General features: G+C 48.2%; 2 protein-coding genes across 3 annotated transcripts in view; one reads left to right on the top strand and one right to left on the bottom strand.

Moving 5' to 3' along the window:
- LOC141059299 (uncharacterized) overlaps positions 1-27892 on the bottom strand; it is a 779988-nt gene that overhangs the window by 331067 nt on the left and 421029 nt on the right. The gene's annotated exons all lie outside the window — the stretch shown is intronic.
- The window catches only part of LOC141059302 (uncharacterized), a 97980-nt gene continuing 83667 nt past the window's right edge, over positions 13580-27892 (top strand). For both annotated transcript variants that reach the window (XM_073555632.1, XM_073555631.1), the window contains exons 1-4: positions 13580-13725; positions 13855-14034; positions 14111-14234; positions 14318-14415. In XM_073555632.1, coding sequence (XP_073411733.1) covers positions 13648-13725; positions 13855-14034; positions 14111-14234; positions 14318-14415 — 480 coding nt within the window. In that variant the 5' untranslated portion in view covers positions 13580-13647. The remainder of the gene's footprint in view (positions 13726-13854; positions 14035-14110; positions 14235-14317; positions 14416-27892) is intronic.

Below are 27892 nucleotides of genomic sequence, written 5' to 3' on the forward strand. Positions count from 1 at the left end.
TTATTTACAGCATTCTGTAATGCTGTAGATAAGCCCCCCCCATGTAACCTGAAAGATAAGAAAAATGACAGATTCCCTTTAAGTCCCGCAGGATTTTAGCCCTTTCATTCTCTACCACTTTTTCTGGGGTCTCCCACCTGGACTTAGGAGGACTCGGCCCAGATGCTGCACAGATGTTACTGTATACAATTCCTGCTACTTGGTTGTGGCATTCAGTACACGCTGTTCTTGCTTGCATTTTGCATGAGCCACTATGTGTTGGACGGTTTCTGAGGATTCTTTGCATAGTCTGCACCTTCGGTCTTGTGTGGTAGATTCCTGTTTCTATGGATCTGGTACTTAGTGCTTGCTCTTGTGCTGCTATGATTAGCTGTCTCAGAGTCCAGCTTTCTGCTTTCCTTGCCTCCTCATCATGTTTTTAGCATCTTGATAGTTGTATTAGGATTTTCTGCATTGATGACTGTCAAAGTTGCAGAAATATGGTTCATTTGTAATAATTATATTAGATTAGATATGTTATATATGTATAGATTAGATATTTATCATACAGAGCTTTGCGTGTGGAGTGACTGTGGATAGATGGATTCGGCGTGGCTTGACATACACGTACACATACATATATACACACACACACACACTAAGTTTTATATACAGCTCTGGCAAAAATTAAGAGACCACTGCACCGTTCTATAAAAATCAACTTCTCTACATGTCTGACAGCCATTCCATTCCAGTGTCAGTTGAATCTGAACCAGAGTACACCTCATTCTACTTAATGTGCTTCAGATTAGGTGATCACCTAAACCAAATCTTAGTTAAGGAAGGAAAGTATAAAAAAAACACTGCTGTGGGGTTCACAATCCTCTTGCAATAGGACAAGCTGGATGGCAAAACAAGTGCTAGTAATATCCCAAAATTAATAGGAATGAAAAAAAGGACTCAATTCTGGCTTTACTAGCAGAGGGATACAGTGAGCGTCATGTTGTCTCCATCCTTAAAATGGCAGTCCATTACAACAAGGTCAAGCAGCAGACATTGGGGACAACAGAGCTACAGACCAGCAGAGGGTGAAAACGACTCTCCACTGACCGGGATGACCGTCATCTTATTCCAATGTCACTCAGCAACCGCAGGATGACATCAAGTGACCTACAAAAGGAATGGCAAATGGCAGCTGGGGGGAACTGCATGAAAAATTCATAACAGGCTCCTAGAGGCATGGCTCAAGTCATGTAAAGCTAGAAAAATGCATTTCATCAATGAGAAGCAAAGGAGAGCCAGGCTGAAGTTTGCCAAAGACCATAAGGATTGGACCATAGAGGACTGGAGTAAGGTAATCTTCTCTGATGAGTTGAATTTCCAGCTTTACCCAACACCTGGTCAATGGTTAGACAGAAACCTAGAGAGGTGTACAAGCCACAGTGTCTTGCACCCACTGTGAAATTTGGTGGAGGATCCATGATTATCTGGTGATGCTTCAGCAAGGCTGGAATTGGGCAGGTTAATCTTTGCGAAGGACGTATGAATCAAGCCGCATACAAGGTTACCTGTTGTGAGTTCATTCTTTGGTTCACCAGTTGTGAGTTCTCCTTCCAGACTCCCTCTGGTGGTAACAGGAGGTAGTGAGGCTGATTTGATCGGTGGAGATCTGCCAACTGAGAATGAGGATGACGATTGGACCTCGGGAGTCTCAGGTTGGATTTAAGACAGCCGACGCCCTATTCAGTTGCTGGTGATTCCTTCTGGCTCTTCAGCTCTTGGTTTTCAGCTCTGTTCCAGTCATCTAAAGCTAAGTTTTTCTGCTAATGTTCACACTTGATTTTGTTGGTCTATTCAGTTTTTTGGTGTGGTCAGCCAGCCCCGGCAGGGGACTGTGCTGAATTTCCACTCTTATTTATCAGTATTTTGCCAATTTGCGCTTTGTCCCTTACTAGTTTGGTCTCTTTTTGCTCTGTCTCAGAATATTTCAGAGTGCTGATATAGTGGGAGAAGTCTAGTGACTTCAGGGTTAATTTTGCTATCAGAAGTGTTGGACTTTATTTTTGTAGGGTTTTTTGCAGGTTGCAGACAGTGTCTTTCCTTTCCTCTCTAGTTAGTTTGGGCCCCATCATTTGCTCAGCCTATTTTCCTGCCTGTGTTTGTGCCTTCATCTTGTTTCACCGTCACTCCATGAGTGGGGGCTATGTATTCCTTTGGGGTCTGCTCTGGGGCAGTTTTCCCCTTTTCATGCTTCAGGCTTATTTAGTCCTCCGGCTGTGTCGAAGCGCCTAGGAACATCGTAGGTACGCTCCACGGCTGCTGCTAGTTGTGTGGTAGGATCAGGGATCTGCAATCTGCATAGTTACCAACCTCTCTGGTTTTCTGTGACTTAGCTTGTTTTGCTTTTTTCTCCTCGGTGACCCATTCATAACAGTTACCCTGGAAAAACAGTTGATTCCTTCTGCTCAGGCAATATTTCCCAACTCTGAGGACTGTTTTTTCCAGCAGGACAATGCGCCATGCCACACAGCTAGGTCAATCAATGTGTGGATGAAGGACCACCACATCAAATCCTTGTCATGGCCAGCCCAATCTACAGACTTGAACCCTATTGAAAACCTCTGGAATGTAATCAAGATGGATAGTCACAAGCCATCATACAAAGAACTGCTTAAATTTTTGTATCAGGAATGGCATAAGGTCACCCAAAAGCAGTGTGAATGACTGGTGGAAAGCATGCCAAGACGCATGAAAGCTGTGATTAAAAATCATGGCTATTCCACAAAATATTAATTTCTGAACTCTTCCTGAGTCAAAACCTTATTATTCTTGTTTCTAAATTGTTTCAACTAACCACTATGTTAAAAAAACAAAACAAAAACTAAATTTCTTTCTCTTTTCTCCACACTTACTCTCACCAGGAAGCAAAACCATTAGAGCATGACTCTCCTTCGCTATCCACAAACCCCAGCGCCCTCTAGCCAATTAATAATCTCTCCTTCCCTCTTGCCCCCCCACCTGACCACCTCCGCTGACCTGCTCTTCAACCTCAGATCTCTCCTAATAACACACAAAACAAATCGCACACTCTCCTCCTCCCACCTGCTCTGCCTCGCTCTGCTTCTCTGCAATGCTGGCGACATATCTCCCAACCCTGGACCCCCACAGCTCATCCCTCCCATTATTACCCCCTTCTATCACTCCGAATCCAATATAAACACCCAAAGTCTTTCCAACCTCAAATCCGTGCCCTTCACGCCCACCACCCTGCTTCCTCTCTCTGGATCACTCTCGAATACTCACTCCGTCTGCAATAAACTCCTCCATGTGATTCACAACCTCTTTACCTCTCGCAATTTTTCCTTCCTTGGCCTCACTGAAACATGACTGACACCGTCTGACACCACCTCCTCTGCTGCGCTATGCTATTGCAGCCTCCACTTCACCCACACTCCTCTTCCTGGCAACAGACATGGTGAAGGAGTGGGCCTTCTCCTTTCTTCCAACTGCACCTTCAACCCAATCCCACCTCTTCCCTCCCTTATCCTCCCCTCTTTTGAAGTCCATTCTGTCCGCATCTACTCTCCCTACAACCTCCAAGTGGCTGTCAGATACCGACCTCCAGGCCAACCATAGCCTTCATTGACCAATTCTCTACCTGGCTCCTTCACTTTCTCTCTGCTGACATTCCCACCATCATCATGGGTGACTTCAACATCCCCATTGACACCCACCAGTCAGCAGCTTCCAAACTCCTGTCCCTTACTTCATCCCTTGGACGTACTCAGTGGTCCTCCTCAACCACCCACACAGATGGACACACATTAGACCTGGTCTTCACCCATCTCTGCTCCCTATCTAACTTCACAACCTCCCCTCTCCCTCTATCTGACCACCATCTACTCTCTTTCTCATCCCTGTCCTCCTCACCTGGCACCCATCTGCAGCAACATGCGCACCCCCGAAGAAACCTTGCACATCTAGACACTCACACACTCTCTGACTCTTCTACCACTGTCCTCCATAGCTTCACTCCACGACACAGGCACTGCCACTAGTTTCTACAATGCCACGCTTGCATCAGCCATCGACTTGGTTGCCCCTGTCATGCATAAAGTGCGACGAATCAATAGACAACCCTGGCACAATAACACCACTAAAAAAGCTTCGGCAAGCATCCAGAATTGCTGAACGGCGCTGGAAGAAAACGCATTCACAAGTCGACTTCACTGCACTCAAACAAGCAAGACTTGCATTCAAATCAGCTCTCACCTCTACTAAACAGCCCTTATTTACATTCCTTGTATCTTCCTTACCCCACAACCCTAAACAGTTGTTCAATACTTTTAACTCCGTACTCCGCCCACCACTGCCCCCTCCATCTTCCCTAATCTCTGCTGAGGACTTCGCCACGCACTTCAAAAACAAGATAGACCAAACATGGCAAGTTTTCATTACTCAACCACCACAACCCCTCTGTATACCAGACCAATGCCCAAACCCCATAACATCCTTATCCAACATCACTGAAGGAGAGCTTTCTCATCTTCTCTCCAAATCACACCTCACCACTTGTGCACTCGACCCCATCCCACCTCCTCCCCAACCTCGCCACCCCTCTTATCCCATGTCTAACTGACCTCTTCAACCTATCATTAACTTCCGGTACCTTCCCTTCTGCTTTCAAACATGCCATAATGACGTCTATCCTCAAAAAGCCAACACTCGACCCAACCGCTATTTCCAGCTATAATAAACAATATCGCTGCTCCCATTCGCTTCCAAACTCCTGGAGCAGCACGTCCATGCTGAACTTTCCTCCCATCTCTCATCTAACCTGCACTTTGACAATCTACAATCTGGTTTCCGCCCCATCACTCCACTGAGACAGCCCTGACCAAAATTACTAATGACCTACTTACAGCCAAAGCGAACAGACCATACTTTATACTCCTGCTTCTAGACCTGTCCTCTGCCTTCAACACAATTGACCACCGCCTCCTACTACAGATCCTCTCTTCCTTTGGCGTCAAAGACCTCGCCCTATCCTGGATCCTCATACCTCTCCAACCGCACATTCAGCGTCTCCCACTCCCACACTAACTCTTCATCCCACCCTCTCTGTTGGAGTCCCCCAAAGCTCTGTTCTAGGACCCCTACTCTTCTCAATATATACACTTGGCTTGGGGCAACTCAAAGTCACACGGATTCTAGTACCACCTTTATGCCTATGATACTCAGATCTACCTTTCTGACCCAGACGTCACCTCTCTGCTCTCAAAAATCCCGGAGTGTCTATCAGCCATATCTTCCTTCTTCTCCTCCCGCTTCCTCAAACTGAATGTGGAAAAATCTGAACTGATCATCTTTCGCCCATCTCACAGATCTTTCTTACCTGACCTATCTACAACAATCGACGACATTGCACTTTCCTCCGTACCAGAGGTCCGCTGTCTCGGCGTAACCCTTGACTCTGCCATGTCCTTCCAAACCGCACATCCAAGCTCTCTCCACCTCCTGCCGCCTCCAGCTCAAAAATATTTCCAGAATCCATCCCTTCCTCAACCCTCACTCTACTAAAATGCTTGTGCATGCCCTCATCTCCCGTCTCGACAACTGCAACATCCTTTTCTGTGGCCTCCCTGCTAACACCCTCGTACTAATTCATCTCTCTCCTCGCTACTCCTCCACTTCTCCCCTCTGCAAATCTCATCACTGGCTCCCATTTCCTCAGCGAATCCAATTCAAATTACTAATAATGGGGCGGCACGGTGGCTCAGTGGTTGGCACTGCAGCCTTGCAGCGCTGGAGTCCTGGGTTTGAATCCCACCAAGGACAACATCTGCAAGGAGTTTGTATGTTCTCCCCGTGTTTGCGTGAGTTTCCTCCAGGTACTCCGGTTTCCTCCCACATTCCAAAGACATACTGATAGGGAACTTAGATTGTGAGCCCCATCGGGAATATGTTAGCGCTATATAAAAATAAATATTATTATTATTATTGACCGGCAAGGCCATCTATAACCTGTCTCCTCCATATATCTCTGAACTAATCTCCCGATATCTTCCCTCACGTAATCTCCGATCCTCCCAAGACCTCCTTCTCTCCACCACACTTATTCGCTCCTCACCCAACCACCTCCAAGACTTCTCCCGAATAGCCCCCATCCTCTGGAATTCTTTGCCCCTACACATCCGGCTATCAACCACACTCGGATCCTTCAGACGGAACCTGAAAACCTGTAATGACCCCCGCTGCCTCCTCAACACAACTGGAGCTACTGCCTCACAATCACGGGAGCTGCTGCAACCCACCAACCTACTGTCTCCTTCCCCACCATCCTGTAGCATGTAAGCCCGAAAAGGCAGGGTCCTCTCTCCCCTCTATATCAGTCTGTCATTGTTAGTTTGTTTACTGTAAGTGATATCTGTAATTTGTACGTAACCCCCCCTTCTCATGTACAGCACCATGGAATCAATGGCGCTATATAAATAAATAATAGTAAATGATTATGATCTTGTTTTCTTAGCATTATTTGAGGTCTGCAAGCACTGTATCTTTTTTTTTTTTTTTGGTTATTTTGACCATTTCTCATTTTCTGAAAATAAATATAAAATGTATTGCTTGGAAAAATGTTGTCAGTAGTTTATAGAATAAATGAGTAATTTACATTTTACTCAAATATACCTATAAAGAGAAAAATGAGACAAACTGAAAATTTTGCAGGGGTCTTTTTTTTTTTTTTTTTTTTTTGCCAGAGCTGTCTATAATTTCCCTCGGGATCAATAAAGTGTGTCGTATAGATGTTTGATTTCATTATTTATTTCATTTGGGTTCTTTGTTTCCATTGTTAGTACACTGATGAAGGTCACTGTTTGACCGAAACGTCAGCATACTGTACTACAGTTTTGACTGCATTAAAATTACCTCAAATCTTCAAAAGTTGAGCGCCAAGTATCTTTATCACAGACACCATTATTAGGCATGTAAGTATCGTAGTAACGAGGCCGCCCCATACTATCGAGTACTTGGGGGTGGAGGGCATTCAGCCGGACTCTCAGACCTTCTTAGATGCCATGTTTGCAGCAAGTGGTTAAACTACCAGGGTTTTTGTTGCAGCCGCTCCTGTGCCGTCCCTGCGGTGTACATCTATGTTCTGGGGCCCAAAAGTTGTTTTTTTTTTTTTTTTTTTAAGAATTGTTTATTCTGTGAAAAAATAAAATGTCTTCTGCTTTTTCCATGTTTTTTTCCTTTTACAAGAATTGTTGGAGCCAATTTTCTTTAGAAGCATTTTAATGTTTTTTTTCTTGTTTTTCTTTTTTTTTTTTTTTTTTAATCAGATAGTTTTTATTCACATTTTCATTATAACAAACAAGTGAAAAACAACTGTATCACCATCCACCCCACACCCCCGCCCGGTCCACAAAAGAAATAGGAAAATTATACACAAAAAGCACAAATCTTATGAAAATATAAAATACATGCACATAGACACAGTGGATAACAATGTCGACCAAAATCAGCTATTAGACGAATAGGTTCGCTGCTGGCAGACCCGAGGTGTCCAGCCAACCAGCCCAAATTTGCTCAAAAGTATTCGGTCGTCCCCTCTTAAGGTATATGGCTTTTTCTCTATAGAGTATATAGTTTAATTTATTGATGTATTCTGTCCGAGATGGCACCTTATCTGAAATCCAATGGTATGCTATCAGCTTCCTAGCAGCATAAAGCATTCTGGCAACTGCAGTTTGAAGGTATTCATCTCCCCCCCACATCCTCCACATAACCCAAGACACAGACAACGGGATCTCTCGGGATATCCTGTCCTGTAGTCACATGGATCAAATTAAGGACCAGAATCCAAAATACCTGCAGGCAGGGGCACGTCCACAACATATGCAAGATATCAGCATTCTCGAGCGTACATTTAGGGCACTGCGAATCCCTCCTCATCCCCATATCAAATAACCATTTAGGGGTTGTATAAACTCTATAAAGAATATACAATTGGGACAAACGATTGGGTTCACTAAGAGACAGCCTGGGGACCATCTGCAGAATAGATTCCCATTGATCCCCTGAAATGGCGCCCAACTGTTGCTCCCACTTCGCCAGCGCTCCTATCGGATGCTTCACCAAAACCATTGAAAGAAGTCCACCGTACACAAATGCGATTAAACCCCTAGTGGATGCCTGCAGCCCGAGCCTGCTGACAATAGCATCCTGGTGTATAGATATGCTATTCATTTGGTCCTGCACTGTGTAGGCATGCCGCAACTGCAGATACTGGAAGAACATAGAGTGTTGGAGCGGAAAATCCCGTCTCAGTGTGCCAAAGGACTTAAAAACCCCATCCTCCACTAATTGCGACAGCCACCAGATACCTATTCGCCTCCATTGCGCAAAACCTTTAAGCGACCTCATTTGCGGCAAATACAGGTTATCCCAAATAGGGGAGTATTTTGTGAAACCCGTGATTCCTCTTAACTGTTTAATTTTATCCTACACTTTAATCATGAGAAGGACCGTAGGATATCTAGACGCCCAAGGTCTAAATCTGCCCGCCTCTAAGTTGGATAACAGCGACCCCTGACCCACAAGAAACTGGAAAATCAACTGGCCCCCCGCTGTCTCCGCTGGGAAGCCCTCCATTCCCCCCACCATGTGCTGACATTGAGAGGAGAGAAAGTAGAGCCATGGATTGGGCAGCGCCAGCCCCCCCTCCTCTTTAGATTTTTGTAAATGTTCCAATTTGATCCTTGCACCCTTTTTTAACCAAATAAGTTCTCTAAATATCGCATTAATTTTGTAAAACCTATTTTGAGGGAGCCAGACTGGGGAGTTGTGAAGAACATACAGAAGCTGCGGCATGATCACCATTTTCAGTAAGTTCACTCTCCCCACCACAGAAAGATGCAACTTAGCCCAGGCCTTAACCTTTCCCTTAATCCTGGCCATCAGTGGCGAGAGATTCAAATATTCAAAATCCATTAGTTTATTAGATATCATAATACCCAGATATTTGAAAGTCGTTACAACCGACACCTGTGTGACGTTGATTGGGATCGGATCTAAAGGGAGAATCGCAGATTTTTCCCAGTTAATAACTAGTCCCGAGACAGCGCCAAAAGAATTAAGGAGCAGCATCACATTATGTAATGATCTATCAGGGTCAGCCAAGAACATAAGCAAGTCATCAGCATAGAGTGCTACCTTCTCCTCCTGTCCTCCGTATCTGAACCCCTCGATGCCCTTATCCTATCTTATTCTGGAGGCCAGAGGCTCTATCGCTAAAGCAAAGAGTAGCGGGGACAGAGGGCAGCCCTGCCTCGTACCTCTATAAAGAGGAAAAGGGTCAGACAGTGATCCATTTGCTCGTATTCGTGCTTTTGGTTCGGAATATAGGAGCCTGATCCAGCTAATAAAACCCGGACCAAACCCCATACAGCGAAGTGTAGCCCAGAGGTAGGTCCACTCTACACTGTCAAATGCCTTGGCGGCATCCAGAGACAGGACCACCCTCCCCCCCCAACCCCCCCCGCATTATCCGCCCTCACCTGCATGTTCAAATACAGTCGCCTAATATTTATGGCCGTAGACTTACGAGGAATGAAACCCGTCTGATCCGAATGTACTAACGATTCCACCACCTTCGAAAGTCGAGTGGCCAAAACCTTCGCCAGGAGCTTAATGTCCACCGTCAGGAGGGAAATGGGTCTATATGACGCCGGGAGTGTCGGGTCTTTGTCCTTTTTTGGCAGCACAGTAATAATAGCTTCCCGCATAGAAGATGGGAGAGCTCCAGAACTGAGACTATCATTGAATACAGCCAGCAAGGTAGGGAGTAGTACAGATTTATACTTTTTGTACACCTCAACCGGTAAGCCATCCACCCCCGGCGCCTTACCATTGGACATAGATCCCAAAGCCTCTTCAAGCTCCCCCAAGTCCAGCGGCTCATCAAGCATACGTCTCGCCTCGTCAGTCAGACGTGGGAGTCTTGCGGGCCCCAAAAAGTTGTCAAGGTCTTCAGTCGAGGCCCTGGTGTGTGAGGAGTATAACTCTGTATAAAAAGTCTCCAAAATTCTCAAAATACCCGGTGTGTCATTGAAAAGTTGCCCACCCACATCCCGAAGGCCGGCTATAAACGAGGACCCCCACCCGTGCTGAAGTTATAACCGAGAGCAAATGACCAACACTCTCCGCATTTTCAAAATATTGAACTGACTGAAACATACGTTTTCGTTTCGCAGTTTCTAGCGTCATTTTAGTCACCTTCAACTGTGCCTCTTTTAGCCTTTTCTGACTGGCGAGAGTGAATCGCATGGAGAGAGCCTTTTCCGCATCCTCCAGCTCATGAAGTATAATCTGAGATTCTGCTCTGGAATTAGATTTAAGCTTTGAAATCTCACGTATATACATGCCCCGCAGGTATGCCTTCAGAGTCTCCCAAACAGTCAAACTAGATGCTGAACCCAAATTAAACCTGAGATGCTCCTGTATTTCAAAGCTAAAGCTATCATTCTTATCCACTAGCTGCAGCCAAAACGGATTAAGTCGCCATAACGGTTTAGTTTTCAATCTATTATCCCCCCCCTTAATTGTAATGGACATGGGCGAGTGATCCGACACTGTTCTCGGCAAATAATTAACGTCTAAAATTTTTCTCAGCATCAAATCATCACCCATAGCCAAATCAATGCGTGACACTGAGACAAAGGTAGAGGAGAAGCATGAATATTGGTAGACATCAGGATTACGACTTCTCCATAAGTCAGTCAGGGCTAGTTCATGTAACAAAAGTCCGAAAGGCGTACGATTACCTCCCGGTTTCAGGGGTGCATGATTCCCTCTATCCCAGTGGGAGTCCATAACATTATTAAAGTCCCCCACCAACATATAAGGGACCCCCGGAAAGTCCCTCAACATGGTATGAATTTTATATATAACTTTGCTGCTATAAGGCGGGGGGATGTATATAGAAATGAGTATCATTATCTCAGCAAAGAGTTTGCAGAATAGAAAGACGAATTGCCCCTCCGTGTCCACTACCACCTGATTGCATGTAAACTGGGCACCTGAACAGACCAGTATGCTAACTCCCCGGGAGTATTGAGAGTACGTGGAATGATACCCATGTTGTATCCACCTCTTATTTATTATACCAAGTGTCTCAGGAGTAAGATGCGTCTCTTGTAAGCATACAACAGTTGGCTTCTGATCCATTATAAAGGAAAATATGGCCTGTCTTTTTACTGGGGACTTTAGCCCTCTAATATTCCAGCTAAGTATTTTAACGTCACCCATTCTCAAGTCAATATACAGTCGGTGCCAATATCCACCATGTCATAGTAGAGCTTACATTGTTGTGCACAAAAGTTACATAGGACCCGACAAACCCCTAGAACCCCCCCCCCCCCGAGAACTCTCCCCAACATGTCCCCCGGCAGTGCCAAGGGTATTTCAAACAAGGGCGATGTTATTCCCTTCCACATCAGTCAACGGGCGTTTCACTTCCTAACTGCTGCCCACACATAACAGGATGAGTCCACACAGCACATGGCAACCATGTATAGCAAAACGACAACATGTCAAGCAGTTTCCTGCAACAGAACCGAAAGTCAAGACACCAGACAGCGCAGAAGTGTCCAAAGTAGCAAATACATCATCAGCCACATTCCCGGTCTTCCTCATCCTTCCTCAGCTGCTGTTCATTCAGATCCAGCCAGTCCATAGCATCTTTAGCATCCAGAAAAAAGTGAATTTTGTTCCGGGCCTCGACCCGCAGCTTGGCCGGGAATATCATAGAATATCGGATACCTATGGCCCTTAGACGTTTTTTGATGTCCATAAATTTAGCTCTCATTCTTTGGACTTCTGGCGAGAAGTCAGGGTAAAAAGAAACTCTGGAGCCATCAATAGAAAGGTCAGGATGTTCCCTTGAGTATCTAAGGATATTATCCCTGTCCCTATAGTGGAGAATTTTAGCCAAGATAGGCCTCGGTTGGTAACCAGGAGGAGGAGGGCGGGTAGGAACCCTGTGAGCACGTTCCACAGCATATAAATGAGTTAGATTATCAGTTCCTATTTTCTACTTAATCCAGGCTTCGATAAAAACAGTAGGATTTTTGCCTTCATAACGTTCAGGCATGCCAACAATGCGGACGTTGTTCCGTCTAGACCTGTTCTCTAGGTCATCAGTTTTGGCCCACACAGCAACCATATCTCTTTTAAGTTCTTTATGATGCTGCGCTGACTTAGACACAGTACCCTCCACAACTCCGACTCGTTTCTCAAGTTGCCCGGTTCTGTCTTTAACGGTGTGCAGTTCATGCCTCACATTTTGCATGGATTCTTGTAAATAACCCAGCTGAGTGAGCACAGAAGAAATAGCAGACCCACACTGCATAACTGCCATCAGCACATCTTTGATAGTAGGTTCAGTTGGCATTTGCAGCTGCAGTGCTTGGAGCTGGCTTTTGTTTTGCTCCACTAGTTCTCCCCAGCTGGCTGCAGCGTCCTGCTTCTCCCGACCTCCAGAGCCTGTGGCCTCCTCCTCTCCCCTCTCTCCCACCTCCGGATCCATACATTCACCTACTCCAGCTCTCCATCTGTCTCCTGGAGGGACTCGCGCTCTGCCTCCTCCACTCTAGCAAAGCGTCTCAGCCGGGCTGCCACCTCCCTGTTACTGGCCTCACTGTCTACAGCTGCTTCCTCCAGAGCACGCACTGTGTTAGCAGCTCCATCTTGGGACCCAGGCCCCAGCTCACTAGTCACTCTTCTCTGACCTTTTTTTGGCATGATTTAGGGCTAGAGGCTGAATGTCTCTGTCCAGCGGCACCTGCAGGTCTCAGGAATGCACACAGATTAGTTACTGACCTGCTGTGGGGATATAATGGCAGTAATCAGTAGCTGTGTGTGGGAGCTCAGCAGACCCACGTCCTCCTCACATGCTGCTAGGCCACGCCCCTCTTTTCTTGTTTTTCTAGTAATATAGGAAAGTCTAAGGCCAGAAATAAATCCCATAAGACACTGTACATGGAGACTTTGGGATCAGATCATTTATATCCGTGGTGTGTGTTTAAACAAAAAACCTTTTATAAAAGCCTCAAACTTCTGTGTGTGAATCAGAGCTGAGATCTAACGTGATAGAAGATTACAGTGCGGGGAAGACGGGAAACCTTCATATAGACGGCCGGTGGGGATGGAGTCAGTGATGGACTCTCGCCAAATATGTTTCTAGAGCCGTAGTAGGAGATGAAGATGTCGTCCTCATCATGAAGTAGTTATTTCTCCTGTCACGTGTAATGAATATCTCCTGCAGTATTGCTAATGCCGATTCCAGTATCGGTAAATGAGACGAGAATTAGCGTTATGGAAGATGAGTCTATGAGAAACGTATTCAGCTGCCGACTCCGAGGGAGAAATTGCTTGTTGTCTGTGGCCTAAATATATAGGTTTTATTAGTAGATGTAAAGAAGAAAACTAAATACTGTAAAATAATTAATCTCCTCATATGTTTCCCTTATTATCGCCAGTAATTGTATTATTACACAGGATTTCTATGATGTTACATCGGCTCATCTTCTCATTCAGGTCTCTACAATATCGGATCCTCTCAGTGAAGATCTTCTATGAAAGAGAATTTTCCTGATTTCCTCATCAACGATGGATTTGGACAGATACAAGATGGCAAAGAAAATATTACACCTCACCTTAGAGATCCTCTTCCGGCTTACTGGAGAGGTGAGAGATTCTGATGACGTCACATTACATTATTCTTATCTATGGGAATAACAGATGGACAAAACTGGAGAGGTGAGGACTCTGGGAATTTCTGTAGTGTGATTTATTAATGTGTCTCTCCATAACCAGGATTACACAGTGGTGAAGAAGACCTCTAGTGAGCGCTGTCACGACCCTATGTCTGAGGGATGGGGAAGACCCTTGACCCCAATCACGGGGCCTCCACCTCACCCCTTGTTACATGAGGACACTGATGACCAGAAGATCCTAGAACTCACCTACAAGATGATTGAGCTGCTGACTGGAGAGGTGACACTGCTGGGAATGCTGGGATATTAACACTATGAAGGGATCGGGGGGATGATAGTATCATTGTATGTGTCAGGTTCCTATAAGGTGTCAGGATGTCGCCGTCTATTTCTCCATGGAGGAGTGGGAGTATTTAGAAGACCACAGAGATCTGTACAAAAACGTCATAATGGAGGTTCCCCAGCCCCTCACATCATCAGGTAATGGACAGGACTAAATACACACGGCCTATAATTATCTGTATGTAAAGAATGAATTCAGTCCCTGTTTGTGTTTCCTCCAGATCTATCCAGTAAGAGGACAACACCAGAGAGATGTCCCCGTCCTCTACTTCCAGAGGACTGTAAACAAGAAGATCCAGGTGTTCCTCAGGATCATCAGGTAGATGGAGAGAAGGTGTCATGAGATCTCCCCTATGACGTGTAGACGACTGTGAAGGTCTTGTGCTCAGTCTTGTTTTATCCACCAGTATTATATGTTTTATACTTGTGTAATGAGAATGGTGGAGATGGCAGGATTAGAGCTGAACATAGATGTGATGTCATGGTTGTGGACAGGGTTCCTTCCCTGACCTCTCAGGGTTAATTTTGTACGGCCTCCTTTTGGTTTAGGGGAGGGCTATATTTATCCACCTTCTGGGGATCTTTGTCAGTGATACATCTGTCTTGGCTGTGTGTCTGACCCCCTGGTGTGCTTGCATACTGTTTAGTCCAATTGCTTTCTTGTGTATTACCCGATCTGTTTTCTTGTTCTGTGTTTTGCCTTGTGACTCTGTGCTTGTTGTCTGTTCTGGCTCTGACCTTCGGCCTGGTACTCTAACTTCCAACCTGTCTGCCCCGTTTGTACTGCATTGCAATCTCCGGCTTCCTGACCTTTTTGTTACATCCTGACCACTCTTAGCATCTCAACCTTTGGCACTTTATCGCTCTCCCGGCTTGACTTTGACACGTTCAGACTATTCTCCGGCTACGCCTGTCACGGCCGTTGCTCGGCGTCTGGCTCTGCCTCCGGTCACTCCCTCCAGTGGTCACGTGTCTACAGCAGGGTTCTTGATATTATCACTGACCAGAACATTTAAATGATATTTTGCACCTTTTTTTTCCTTTGGTCATGGATCTGCTGCATGCTCTCTCTCTTGATTGAAAAGCCTCAATCAAATGATGCAAAAACATCTGTGGAGCAGTTAACCCTGATTCAGTTGCATCAACAGGTTCAGAGAGAGGTTGTTGTCGCCATGCAGGGTTCTTTTCCTTCTGGGGCTTGGGGTGAGGGTACCACAGATGTTTCCTTAATCTCCCCTGAACCACATGATAAGTTGCCTGACACCTTTTCTGGGGATAAAAAATTATTCAGGGTGTTCAAAGATGGGTGCAAATTGTTTTTATCTCTGCATCTGTGCATCTCTGGGAATGAAAGCCAGAGGGTGGGAATAATTATTTCTTTATTAAGGGGCTCTACAGGCTTGGGCTTCTTCTCTCTCTCCCTCCGCTCCAGAACATATGTCTGTGGATCTGTTTTTTGAGGCTCTTGGGCATATTTATGATGAGCCTGATCGAGTGCGTCTAGCTGAGGATATGGTGATGAGTGTGACACAGGGGAAGCAGTCTGCTGAGTGGTTTTGTTCCGAGTTCAGAGGCTGGGCGGCTGAAATATCCTGGAATGATAACAACTTAAAGGGCTGTTCTACAGAGGTGTGTCAAACCGTTTGCAGAATGCTTTGGCCTTGCATCCTCCCCCGGATTCCCTGGAGGACGCCATTACCCAGGCCGTCCTTATGGACTGTAGGCTCTGTGCCAGAGGGGTGATGCATCCGGAAACCCCTGTATACTCCAGCTCAGGGGGCACATCTTCGCCTACTGAACTCATGGAGGTGGGAGCCATCTCTGTCAAAGAGAGAGAGGAGATGCCGCAGAGATAACCAGCTGTACTTTTGCTGTGGAAACCCAGGACACTGGAAAATGGACTGTCCTTCTTGTCCCTCCTCATCTAAGATGTCGGGAAACGCCTAAGTCTGGGTAATGATCGAGGGGTCTCCACTTCTATGGGTCTCCACTCCCTGCTCCCCTTCCCCTTATCCTTTTTTGTTGCACTTAATGTCACACAAGGTGTAAGACAGCCTATCACCTGCCGTTCACATTTGCAAGAGGAAAAAAAAAAATTAAAAAATCTGACACTTTTTGTTTTTTTTCTATGTTTCTTATTCTTTTGCTGGATTCATGGATTCTGTTGCTAGCAGAGCAGCTGCAGAGGTTGGCACTGGACGTGACTGACCTTTGTTCTGAAGTTCAGCATCAGGGACAGCGGCTGCAGGATCCTATTGTGGCGGACCCTGCAGATAGGTGGGTCTAGCTTGATCCCAAAATTGCCCTCACAGACAGGTTTTCTGGGAGTAGGTACCAGTTTTTTGTGTTTAAGGAGGCATGCAAATTGTACGTTAAACTTCTTCGTTACTCCTCTGGAGAAGAGGAGCAACAAGTAGGAACTGTTATTTCACTGTGGCAAAGGGAACCTCAGTCCTGGGCCTTTTTCTCCATCCACCAAAGGATTCTATGTGTCTGCAGTCTGTGGAGGAGTTTTTTTTAGGACTCTAGCCCTTATCTATCATGATGCTGACTGTATTTCCTTGGCTGAATCCAGGCTGTGTCGCATTCAGCAAGGGAATCGTTCAGTGGAGACTTATAGCTCTGAATTCCGCAGGTGGTAAACTGATACCAAATGGACTGACGGGCTCTTAGAAGCCAATTCCTTTAGGGCATCACTGAAAGGTTAAAGGATGCTTTAGCAGTATATGAAAGTCCTGTGCCATTGAAGGCTGCCATGTCCTTAGATATTTGGGTGGATAGAAGTCTGTGAAGCGCCCGCCAGGGCAAGTGGGGTACTCGGTACTGGGCCACTTCTTAAAGGGACAGTATCACAGTGGTGGTGACCCGGTCCGTGGCCATGGGCGTCCAATAAAAAAGGATATTTACAAGGGATGAAAAATAAAGAGTTTGTAAAGTGTTCACGACGCCACCTGTGGTTTCCGGTCAGAGGCGACCAGCGCTGCAGTGCAGATCCTCTGGGACTGATGGTGTGATGCAGCAGGGTTGGAATAGCTCTCCACAGGCAGAGCTTTTTTCCCAGGGCAGATGAAAGATGATGATGTAGTGTGAAGCAAGAGATGTAGCAGCTCTGAGTAGGTGACGCAGGAAGAATGCAGAAGACAAATCTGAATGCAGCTCCAAAGCTTTACTTACAGTTTTCAAGAGCCGGTAGTGCCCGCTTGGTGCTGCGTCCTCCAGGCGAGGGATCCAGCCAACTTCCAGGCGGATAGAGAACACTTTTCCAGAACTCCCTGTCAGTATATGCCTTCCCTGGCATTCTCAGTTTGCTGATTCCTATTCCTCTTCCTTCCCAGCGCATCACAGTCAGTGTCCCAGGTCAGCAGCTGCGTGCCCTGTCGGATAATGCGTTTCCTTGATCCTTTCTGGCTGCACTTCCGGAGAAGATAACTGTTGTTGTTGGCTGTGGCCCCTAAAATTGCCTAATGTTGCTGTCGGCTTGCTAACTGAGTCCTGTTGTGCGCTCCACTAGGCTAGGGGCCGAGACCCTTCTGCGACCTGGATATCCCCCACCTGATGGCTGTCAGTTTGGAACGAGCCTCACGGGCAGCACTTTCTCAGCCCATGCCTCTGGGAATCCCTTTCCCCTTCAGGGAGCTTCCTTCAGTCCTTCTCTCTGTACCAGTACTTCTTCCAGCAGCCCCTGCTGACAGGGAGCTGCTGCACACGTCCTCTCACTTCCTCCCCTAAGGGGAGACTGCTGACTCGCTCTCTTCTCCCACTCTCATCCTACTAACTCCACCCACCTCCTAACACCCTTTCACTGCCCAGCAGGGATGAGATCCTCCTCCTTTAGGGTCCATGCAGAGTGCCCTGCTGCTATAAGTGAGTGTTGGATGCAGGTGTGTGAGTCCTGTGAGGTGCCTCCACCTTACCTGGAAAGTGGGATACCACACCTCTGGTTGAGGTGCAGTACCTCTGAACCCTCAGGGGCGCCACACCTGCGAGACAGATGGGTAAGACCACCTACTTCTGAGTCCTCTTTCTGGGACAAGATCCCTGTGTTGGATGAAAGGTCTGGGGGTTAACCTATACCGGTGGATTTAGAGGAACCCAAGAAGTTGGAATGTACATTCACGTCTCGTAACAAAAAGCTTGGGCACTCAAATGAAAATTTATTGTCCAATGTAGAACAACGAGTCAAATACCACCTCCATACAAAAAGGCAAAAATCAATAGAAAGCTTTTTGTTATTTGATTGCTACTTACATACCTTGGAGAGATTGTGAAGTGGGGATGTTAGGCATTGGGTTCCTGCCTCTGCACAGGAAGAATCCCTACCCTTGCCTTGCGGTCTCCCATTCCTCTCCGGCCGCAGAGGAGCCTGCTCAGCAAAGACGTCTTTCCTGGCATCTTGCTCGTTGGTTACTGCTGCCAATCAGGGTTCAGCTATAGTAAACTGCAATAGCCAGCAGCGAGCAGCTCTTGGGACTAAGTTCTTCTTTCGGCCCACTGAGCATGCCCGTGGGAAGTCCTCTCATTGGAGGTCTGAGGTCACATGCTCAGGTCCTATTGCTGCTCCCATTGGACCACTAGGAAGGTCCCGGAAGGACGCTGCTATAAAAGTCTCATGGCCATGCGCTAGTATAGACAGTAATTGGTAGTGATGTGTGTGATGTTGGATGCTTGTGAACCGCTGAATGACTCATTATGAAACTCCTTCCCTTTGATACGCATGTTGGTAGGGTTTATAGTCCTGAGTCAGCGCCGAGTTGTGGCACTGCCTAGGTACAGCCAGCAGCTGGAGGGCAGGTTGGTGGCTCTCGAGCGCTCAACCTCAGCTGTGGATCTTACCGTGTTCACCGTTCAGGCAGCCACGGAAGCTGTCTCCCATGTATCCACTGCCATCCCTGCTCCGACTTTGTCCCGCCTCGCGTTGCCCACGAAGATCTCGGGCGATAGTGTTTCTTGTAGGGGTTTCATGAGCCAGTGCACTATACAGCTGGAGCTGCAGGCTGCACGATTCCTCTCCGAGCAGGCTAAGGTGGGATTTATTATTTCCCTCTTGTCGGGTAGGGCTTTGGAGTGGGCCACACCGCTGTGGGAGCGTGGTGATCATGTGGTACAGAGTGCATCGCAGTTCTTGGGCACTCTGAAGCAGGTCTTCCTGGGACCGCGAGTCACCCATGACACCGCGCTCCGTCTGCTGGCATTGTCACAGGGCTCGTCCATGGTCAGCCACTTTGCCATCCAGTTCCGGACGCTGGCCTCTGAGTTGGAGTGGCCAGATGAGGTCCTCATTCTGGCATTCTGGAGAGGTTTGGCTGACCATGTGAAGGATGCCCTGGACACCAGGGAGATTCCTGCCACACTGGAGGAGCTTATCACCGTCTCCGCCCGTTTAGATCTTTGCTTTGCCGAGCGAAGGTTGGAGTGGTCCCAATATACAGTTGTTGCCAAAAGTATTGACACCCCTGCAATTCTGTCAGATAATACTCAGTTTCTTCCTGAAAATGATTGCAAACACATATTCTTTGGTATTATTATCTTCATTTAATTTGTCTTAAATGAAAAAACACAAAAAGAATTGTCCTAAAGCCAAATTGGAAGTAATTCCACACCAAACATAAAAAAGAGGGTGGACAAAAGTATTGGCACTGTTTGAAAAATCATGTGATGCTTCTCTAATTTGTGTAATTAAGAGCACCTGTAACTTACCTATGGCACCTAACAGGTGTTGGCAATAACTAAATCACACTTGCAGCCAGTTGACAAGGATTAAAGTTGACTCAACCTCTGTCCTGTGTCCTTGTGTGTACCACATTGAGCATGGAGAAAAGAAAGAAGACCAAAGAACTGTCTGAGGACTTGAGAAACCAAATTGTGAGGAAGCATGAGCAATCTCAAGGCTACAAGTCCATCTCCAAAGACCTGAATGTTCCTGTGTCTACCGTGCGCAGTGTCATCAAGAAGTTTAAAGCCCATGGCACTGTGGCTAACCTCCCTAGATGTGGACGGAAAAGAAAAATTGACAAGAGATTTCAACGCAAGATTGTGCGGATGTTGGATAAAGAACCTCGACTAACATCCAAACAAGTTCAAGCTGCCCTGCCCCCGTCGGCGTCTGAATGAAAAGGGACTGTATGGTAGGAGACCCGGGAAGACCCCACTTCTTACCCCGAGACACAAAAAAGCCAGGCAGGAGTTTGCCAAAACTTTCCTGAAAAAGCCTAAAACGTTTTGGAAGAATGTTCTCTGGTCAGATGAGACAAAAGTAGAGCTTTTTGGGCAAAGGCATCAACATAGAGTTTACAGGAGAAAAAAAGAGGCATTCAAAGAAAAGAACACGGTCCCTACAGTCAAACATGGCGGAGGTTCCCTGATGTTTTGGGGTTGCTTTGCTGCCTCTGGCACTGGACTGCTTGACCGTGTGCATGGCATTGTGAAGTCTGAAGACTACCAACAAATTTTGCAGCATAATGTAGGGCCCAGTGTGAGAAGCTGGGTCTCCCTCAGAGGTCATGGGTCTTCCAGCAGGACAATGACCCAAAACACACTGCAAAAAGCACTAGAAAATGGTTTGAGAGAAAGCACTGGAGACTTCTAAGGTGGCCAGCAATGAGTCCAGACATGAATCCCATAGAACACCTGTGGAGAGATCTAAATATGGCAGTTTGGAGAAGGCACCCTTCAAATATCAGGGACCTGCAGCGGTTTGCCAAAGAAGAATGGTCTAAAATTCCAGCAGAGCATTGTAAGAAACTCATTGATGGTTACCGGAAGAGGTTGGTCGCAGTTATTTTGACTAAAGGTTGTGCAACCAAGTATTAGGCTGCGGGTGCGAATACTTTTGTCTGGCCCATTTTTGGAGTTTTGTGTGAAATGATCAATGTTTTGCTTTTTGCTTCATTCTCTTTTGTGTTTTTTCATTTAAGACAAATTAAATGAAGATAATAATACCAAAGAGTGTTTGTGTTTGTGTTTACAGTAATTTTCAGGAAGAAATTGAGTATTATCTGACAGAATTGCAGGGGTGTCAATACTTTTGGCCACAACTGTAGGCAGAGGTTTAGGTTGGCACCTAGCTTTGCTAAACCTGAGGAATCTCCCGATCGGGCGTCCCTACGGGATCCAGGCCCCGGTCCGCTCGAGCTCCTGTGAGCTGTCATGTTTGCCGGCAGTCTGGTCACCTTGCCAACCGGTGCCCACAATGGCCGGGAAGAACGCTCACATCTAGTGGCCATAGGAGGTGGCTCACTAGAATCTGCGGCTTTTCCTCCAAGCTGTCCTTTAAGGGGACACTTGAGTTTGGTTCTTGCACTCTGGCGGTGGAGGTTTGCGTGGATTCCGGAGCGGAGGGCAATTTTAGGTCATTTGCCTTTGCTCAATGGCACGCAATACCCCTGGTTATGATATCTAAGCTAGTCACCATCAGAGTCGTGAACGGCCCGACTCTGCCCTTACAGATTACCCACCAGACCACTCCATTGATACTCTCAGTGTCTCCCTCTCATCAGGAGACTATATCCCTCCTCGTCATGCCCCAGGGAATCGATCAGGTCCTTCTAGGAGTCCCCTGGTTGCGGTATCATTCCCCCCATATAGAGTGGTCCTCGGGGAGAATTCTAGGGTGGAATAAATCATGTGAGGGTAGGTGTCTGAGGGAGTGCATCCAGGTTGCCTCCACCGAGGTCCCCGCAGTTCCCCAAACACTATTGACAGTATGCAGACGTGTTCTCCAAAAAGGCAGCTGAAACCCTTCGACCACATCTCCCCTATGACTGTCCTATTGACCTCTTGCCTTGTGCTGAGCCTCCCCGGGGTGGAGTCTACCCCCTGTCTCTCCCGGAGACGGAGGCCATGTCTCAATACATCAGGGAGAATCTGGCAAGAGGATTCATTAGGAAGTCAGTGTCACCAGCGGGGGCGGGATTCTTCTTCTTCCAGAAGAGGAATGGAGAACTAGGTCCCTGCATCGATTACAGGGGTCTTAACGCCATCACCGTTAACAACTATCCTCTGCCCCTGACATCGGAACTGTTCGATAGATTACGGGGAGTGATGGTTTTCACCAAATTAGATGGGGGGCCTATAACCTGATACGCATCCGTGAGGGGGACGAATGGAAGATGGCATTTAACACCAGGGATGGACATTGTGAGTATCTGGTCATGCCCTTTGGTCTTTGTAATGCTCCAGCCATCTTCCAGGACTTTGTCAATGCTATCTTTCGGGATATGCTCTCCACCTCGGTGGTTGTCTATTTGGATGACATTCTCATCTTCTCACCAGATATGTACCCCCATCGGAGAGAGGTTGGCAAAATCTTCGCCCGCCTACGAGCCAACTCCCTCTACGCCAAGTTGGAGAAGTGCCTGTTTGAGCACGAGTCCTTGCCGTTCCTGGGCTATATCATCTTATTATTGCCCTCTACTCCTCTTTGGTCAGACCTCATCTGGAATACTGTGTCCAGTTTTGGGCACCACATTTTAAAAAAGACATCAACAAACTGGAGCAAGTTCAGAAAAGAGCGACCAGAATGGTCACCGGTCTGCAAACCCTGTCTTATGAGGAAAGGTTACAGGATTTGGGAATGTTTAGCTTGCAAAAGAGGAAGACTGAGAGGAGACTTAATAGCTGTCTACAAATATCTCAAGGGCTCTCACATTGTAGAAGGATCATCTTTATTCTCATTTGCACAAGGAAAGACTAGAAGCAATGGGATGAAACTGAATGGGAGGAGACACAGATTAGATATTAGAAAAAACTTTTTGACAGTTAGTGATCAATGATTGGAACAGGCTGCCACGAGAGGTGGCGAGTTCTCCTTCAATAGAAGCCTTCAAACAGAGGCTGGACAGACATCTGTCTGGGATGATTTAGCGAATCCTGCTTTTGAGCAGGCGGTTGGACCAGATGGCCCAGGAGGTCCCTTCCAACTCTACGATTCTATGATTCTATCTCTGCCCAGGGTTTGGCTATGGATACTGCCAAATTGCAGGCGGTAATGGACTGGCAAGAATCCCACTCTCTTAAAGCGGTGCAGTGCTTTAAAGGGTTTGTGAATTACTATTGCCAGTTCATCCCCCACTTCTCTACCTTGGTGGGTCCCTTGGTTGCCCTCACCAAGAAGGGAGCCAATCCCAAGTCGGAACAGGTCTCCAAGGTCTTCACCTCCATCAAGTCCCATTTTGCCAGCGCTCCCATTCTACATCGTCCCGATGTGGACAAACCCTTTATCTTGGAGGTGGATGCCTCTTCCGTCGGTGCCGGAGCGGTCCTCTTCCAGAAGGACGCTCAAGGTTGGAAGCATCCTTGCTTCTTTCTCTCCAAGACCTTTGCGCTGGCGGAGAGGAACTATTCCATCGGGAACAGGGAGTTGCTGGCAATGAAGTTGGCCTTCTCAGAGTGGAGACATCTCCTGGAGGGGGCTTGGTTCCCCTTCCAGGTATATACCAACCACAAGAACTTGGTATACTTGCAGACAGCCCAGCAGCTAAACTCTCGCAGGCCAGATGGTTCCTGTTCTTCTCCCGGTTTCACTTTACCCTCCATTTTCTTTCTGGGGAGAAGAATATCCATGCCGATACTCTCTTTCGTTCCGTAGTGTCATCGGAGGAGGAGACAGAGCCTCGGTTAATTGTCCCTTCTGAGAGCCTGAGGAAAGTGGCTCCGGTCGCCCTCGAGTCAATACCTCCGGGCAAGACTTTTGTTCCTGCCCGTCTACAACCGGAGGTTCTCTCTTGGGCTCACGCGTCCAGGGTGGGGGGACACTTTGGGACAAAGCTGACATCTGAGCTCCTGGCGAGGACATACTGGTGGCTGCATATGGCCCGTGACGTCGGAGACCATATCGGCATGCGTCTCCTGCGCCATCAATAGGTATCCTCGGCAATGGCCGGCTGGGCTGCTTTACCCCCTGCCGATGGCGGACAGGCCCTGGAAGATGGGTAGGCCCACCACGAAGTCCATACCGACCAAGTCCGGTGGCAGCACGGTTATCTGGGTCGTCACCGACCATTTCACTAAAATAGTGCACCTGGTGCCTCTCTCTCGGCTACCTTCTTCACGGGGCCTGGCAGCGCTGTTCATCAAACACGTCTTTCGCCTACACGGCATGCCGGACAAGATCGTCAGTGACCAGGGTCCCCAGTTTGCATCTCGGTTTTTGAGAGACCTCTGTCGCTTGCTCAGCATTGAGCTGAATCTCTCCTCGGCCTTTCATCCTGAGACGAACGGGTTGGTAGAGAGGTCCAACCAGACCTTGGTCACACACCTACGACATTTTGTCTCTGCCAGGCAGGGTGACTGGGCATCCTTGCTGCCATTGGCGGAGTTTACCTTGAACAACGCTGTGGCCAATTCCACTGGTCAGACCCTATTTCTCCTTAATTACGGCCAGCATCCGTGCGTCCCTGTGCCCATGTCCATGTCCTCCACCAACTCTAGGGTGGCAGACTGGGCGGTGGAGGCACGTGATATTTGGGACCGCACCCAGGATGCCATCCTGGCCTCCAAGGAAAGAATGAGGGTCTCCGCGGATGCACACCGGCGCCCTGCTCCGACCTTCGCCCCTGGCAACTTAGTGTGGCTCTCCGCCCGTAATATCAGGCTGCGGGTTGAGTCCACTAAGTTTGCGCCTCGCTATATTGGTCCTCGAACAGGTTAACCCTGTAGTCTACCATCTGGCTCTTCCTCCACATCTGTGTTTCACTGATACCTTCCACGTGTCCCTCCTTAAGCCCATTCACATGTCCTGGTTTTTGGAGTCGCCTACCGGGACATCAAGCTTGTCCTCGGATGAGTACGAGGTGAACGCCATCGTGGGGTGTAAGGTTGTAAAGGGCAAAAAATATTATCTGGTGGACTGGACATGTCATGGCCCAAAGGATAGGACCTGGGAATCTGTGGAAAATATTCGTGCTCCCTTGCTCATTGCGGCCTTTGAGCATAGCGAGGCACAGGGAAGAGGGGGCCCTAGGAGTGGGGGTAATGTTTGTCTTCGGGTTCCTGCCTCTGCACAAGAAGAATCCCGACCCTTGCCTTCTGCGGTCTCCCATTCCTCTCCAGCCGCAGAGGAGCCTGCTCAGCAAAGACGTCATTCCAGGTGTCTTGCTCGGTCTACTACTGTTGGCTTGGTTACTGCTGCCAATCAGGGTTCAGCTATAGTAACCTGCAATAGCCAGCAGCGAGCAGCTCTTGGGACCAAGTCCTTTTTTCGGCCCACTGAGCATGCCCGTGGGAAGTCCTCTCATTGGAGGTCTAAGGTCACATGCTCAGGTCCTATTGCTGCTCCCATTGGACCACTAGGAAGGTCCCGGAAGGGCACTGCTATAAAAGTCGCATGGCCACACGGCCATGCGCTAGTATAGACAGTAATTGGTAGTGATGTGTGTGATGTTGGATGCTTGTGAACCGCTGAATGACTCCTTATGAAACTCCTTCCCTTTGATACGCATGTTGGTAGGGTTTAGAGTCCTGAGTCAGCGCCGAGTTGTGGCACTGCCTATCACCGAAGTGCTCCCAGCTCCTCACACATGCTAGCGGCAGAGTGCGCCACTCTACCTAAGGCACTAAGCTACTGCAGGTACTGCAGCATCCCTTAGAGTGGCGCCGTGTGCGTCCTATGCGCTTTCCAGTTCTGATCCTAGGCTGGTTAGTGGCGTCTGCCAGAGTTGCGCTGTACACGCATAGTGCGGTAAGCAACGTGCAGCTGCACCCTGTGACTGCTAACAGGGCACAGCATTCTATAAGTGTCTATCCACGCATCGCTGTTGTGGTGCTGAGCGCTAGTGGGACTATAGGGGCTCTAACCCTGTGTCCTTGGGGCAGAGTCCTGTGTCTTAGCTCTAGCGATCTTCTGCCGAGTCCTGTGAGGATAAACAGGCTCTCGCACTTGTTCCAGTGGCTCAGTGAGGTAACTAAATTCACTCCTGTACACACCGGGTCAGCGGTTAACCCGCCGGTGTCTAGTTAGTACTCCGTCATTACCTAGCAGCAGTTAACATCTCTGCCCGGTGGACCCCGGGCTGCGAACGCACCTCTATACCATCTTATATTATTTGGTGCGTTCCGCAAGCCCGTAACAGGAGAATTTACTGACATGGTAGCTGCCTAAACGTTTCCCTTCTGCTAGATCTACAGGGATCTTACCAACCTTTTTGTCTGGCTTTGAGGACCCTGCCCCAATTTTGCAGAAGGAGGTGGGCATCTCAGCCTTGTTCACTGACCTGGAGGGAGATGTGTTCGAGGCTCAGGGGGACGCCCCTGCCACCTTGCCCTTTGGGGTGGTTATTAATGCCATCTAAGTTGCACCGCAGTGTAATGAGAGAATTTCATAACTCTGTACATGCTGGCCACCCGGTTGGTAAGGCAATTGCGGATCTCCATTCTCGTCATTTTCGGTGGTGGGGGTTGCTTCAGGATGTGGCTGAACAAGTGTGTAACGTCGGCGGCCGTGCCCGCCGCCGTCCCACCAGCATCGGGTCCCGCCGCTGCATCTTCTTACCCAGCCTGCCGCGCTCCTCCCTGCTCACGCGCGCTCCCTCCTCCTCCTTCCTCCTGGGCAGCTGCGGTCCCGCACATGCGCCTTAGGTCGTGGGCATGCGCCCGTCTGATTTCTTAACCCTGCGGTGGGCGGCTGCCGGATCTCGGCCAGCCAATCACCTGCCAGCAGGGGATACATCAGGCGTCTCCCATAAGGGGAGGACGCCTGGTTAGTGCAGGGAAGACACACGTTAATCTGGCCGCCTATAGCTAGTCTATAGTCTTTCCCTCAGTCTCGTAGTTTCCCCCTGTCCCAGCCTTGGTTGTCTCTGCCACTGTGTTCTATTTCCTGCCTCCCTGCCTGTCTTCCGTCCTGCCTGGTCCTTGTTCCGCAGCCTATGTCCCCTCTGGTCTCCATCTCAGTTCCGTTCCCCAGTGTCTGTCCAGTTCTCCTGCCTGCTGTCTGTCTGTCATCCTAGTTGTTCCTGGTGCTAAACCGCTTCGTGCCTCCCCCCGCGCTTACCGCACGGAGTCCCGTACCTTGTTTCCTGTCCTGTATCCTGGTCCTGCCTGTGGCCACTCCTGTCCTTCGAGCCACCCCTCTTGGTTCCAGCTGTCCCGGTGTCTGACCCCCGCGGGCCTGCCCCTAACGGTCCCTGTATAGGGGTCGGTTCCACCTGGCGCGCTCGCCCCAAGGGCCTCAGTTCCGCGACCCAGAGGGTCCACTCTCGGACACTGCCAAATCCCTGAAGTGTCACAGTATAACCAGGCCATGGACCCCACTGGAGCTGCGGCCGCTACGCAAAAGGAATTGCTTTTCTTACGGGAAAACCAGACCCGGATACTGTCCTTCATGAAGTCCATGGACACCCGGCTTTCTGCCCTTTAAACCACCGACCCAGGGAATGCTCCTCTGTTAGCAGGCCTCCAGCAGGAGCTCGCGCAGTAGCACGATGCCCAGTCCCACATCTTAAGTTACATGGCGTCCGTCGATGATCGACTACTTTCTCTACAGTCCTCTGCGGCCGCCTCTATCCAACCCCGGGATCCAGCATCTCACCCGCCATCTCGCCTGGGAAAGCCCCCCAGGTATAGCGGGGATCCCAAGCTATGCCGGGGTTTCTTGAACCAGTGCAGACTGCACTTTGAACTTCTACCCCAGCAATACCCCTCAGATCGAGCCAAAGTGGCGTTTATAGTGTCCCACCTTGAGGGGGAGGCTTTGGCCTGGGTGAATCCTTTGTGGGAAAGGGATAATCCTGTGGTTTCCACTATCCAGAATTTTCTTGATATGTTCCGCAAGGTATTTGACAAGCCAGGACGGTTGGCTT

Source organism: Dendrobates tinctorius, unplaced genomic scaffold (genome assembly GCF_039654945.1).
Source record: "Dendrobates tinctorius isolate UK_male_01 unplaced genomic scaffold, ASM3965494v1 ptg000226l, whole genome shotgun sequence".
NCBI classification, from domain to species: domain Eukaryota; kingdom Metazoa; phylum Chordata; class Amphibia; order Anura; family Dendrobatidae; genus Dendrobates; species Dendrobates tinctorius.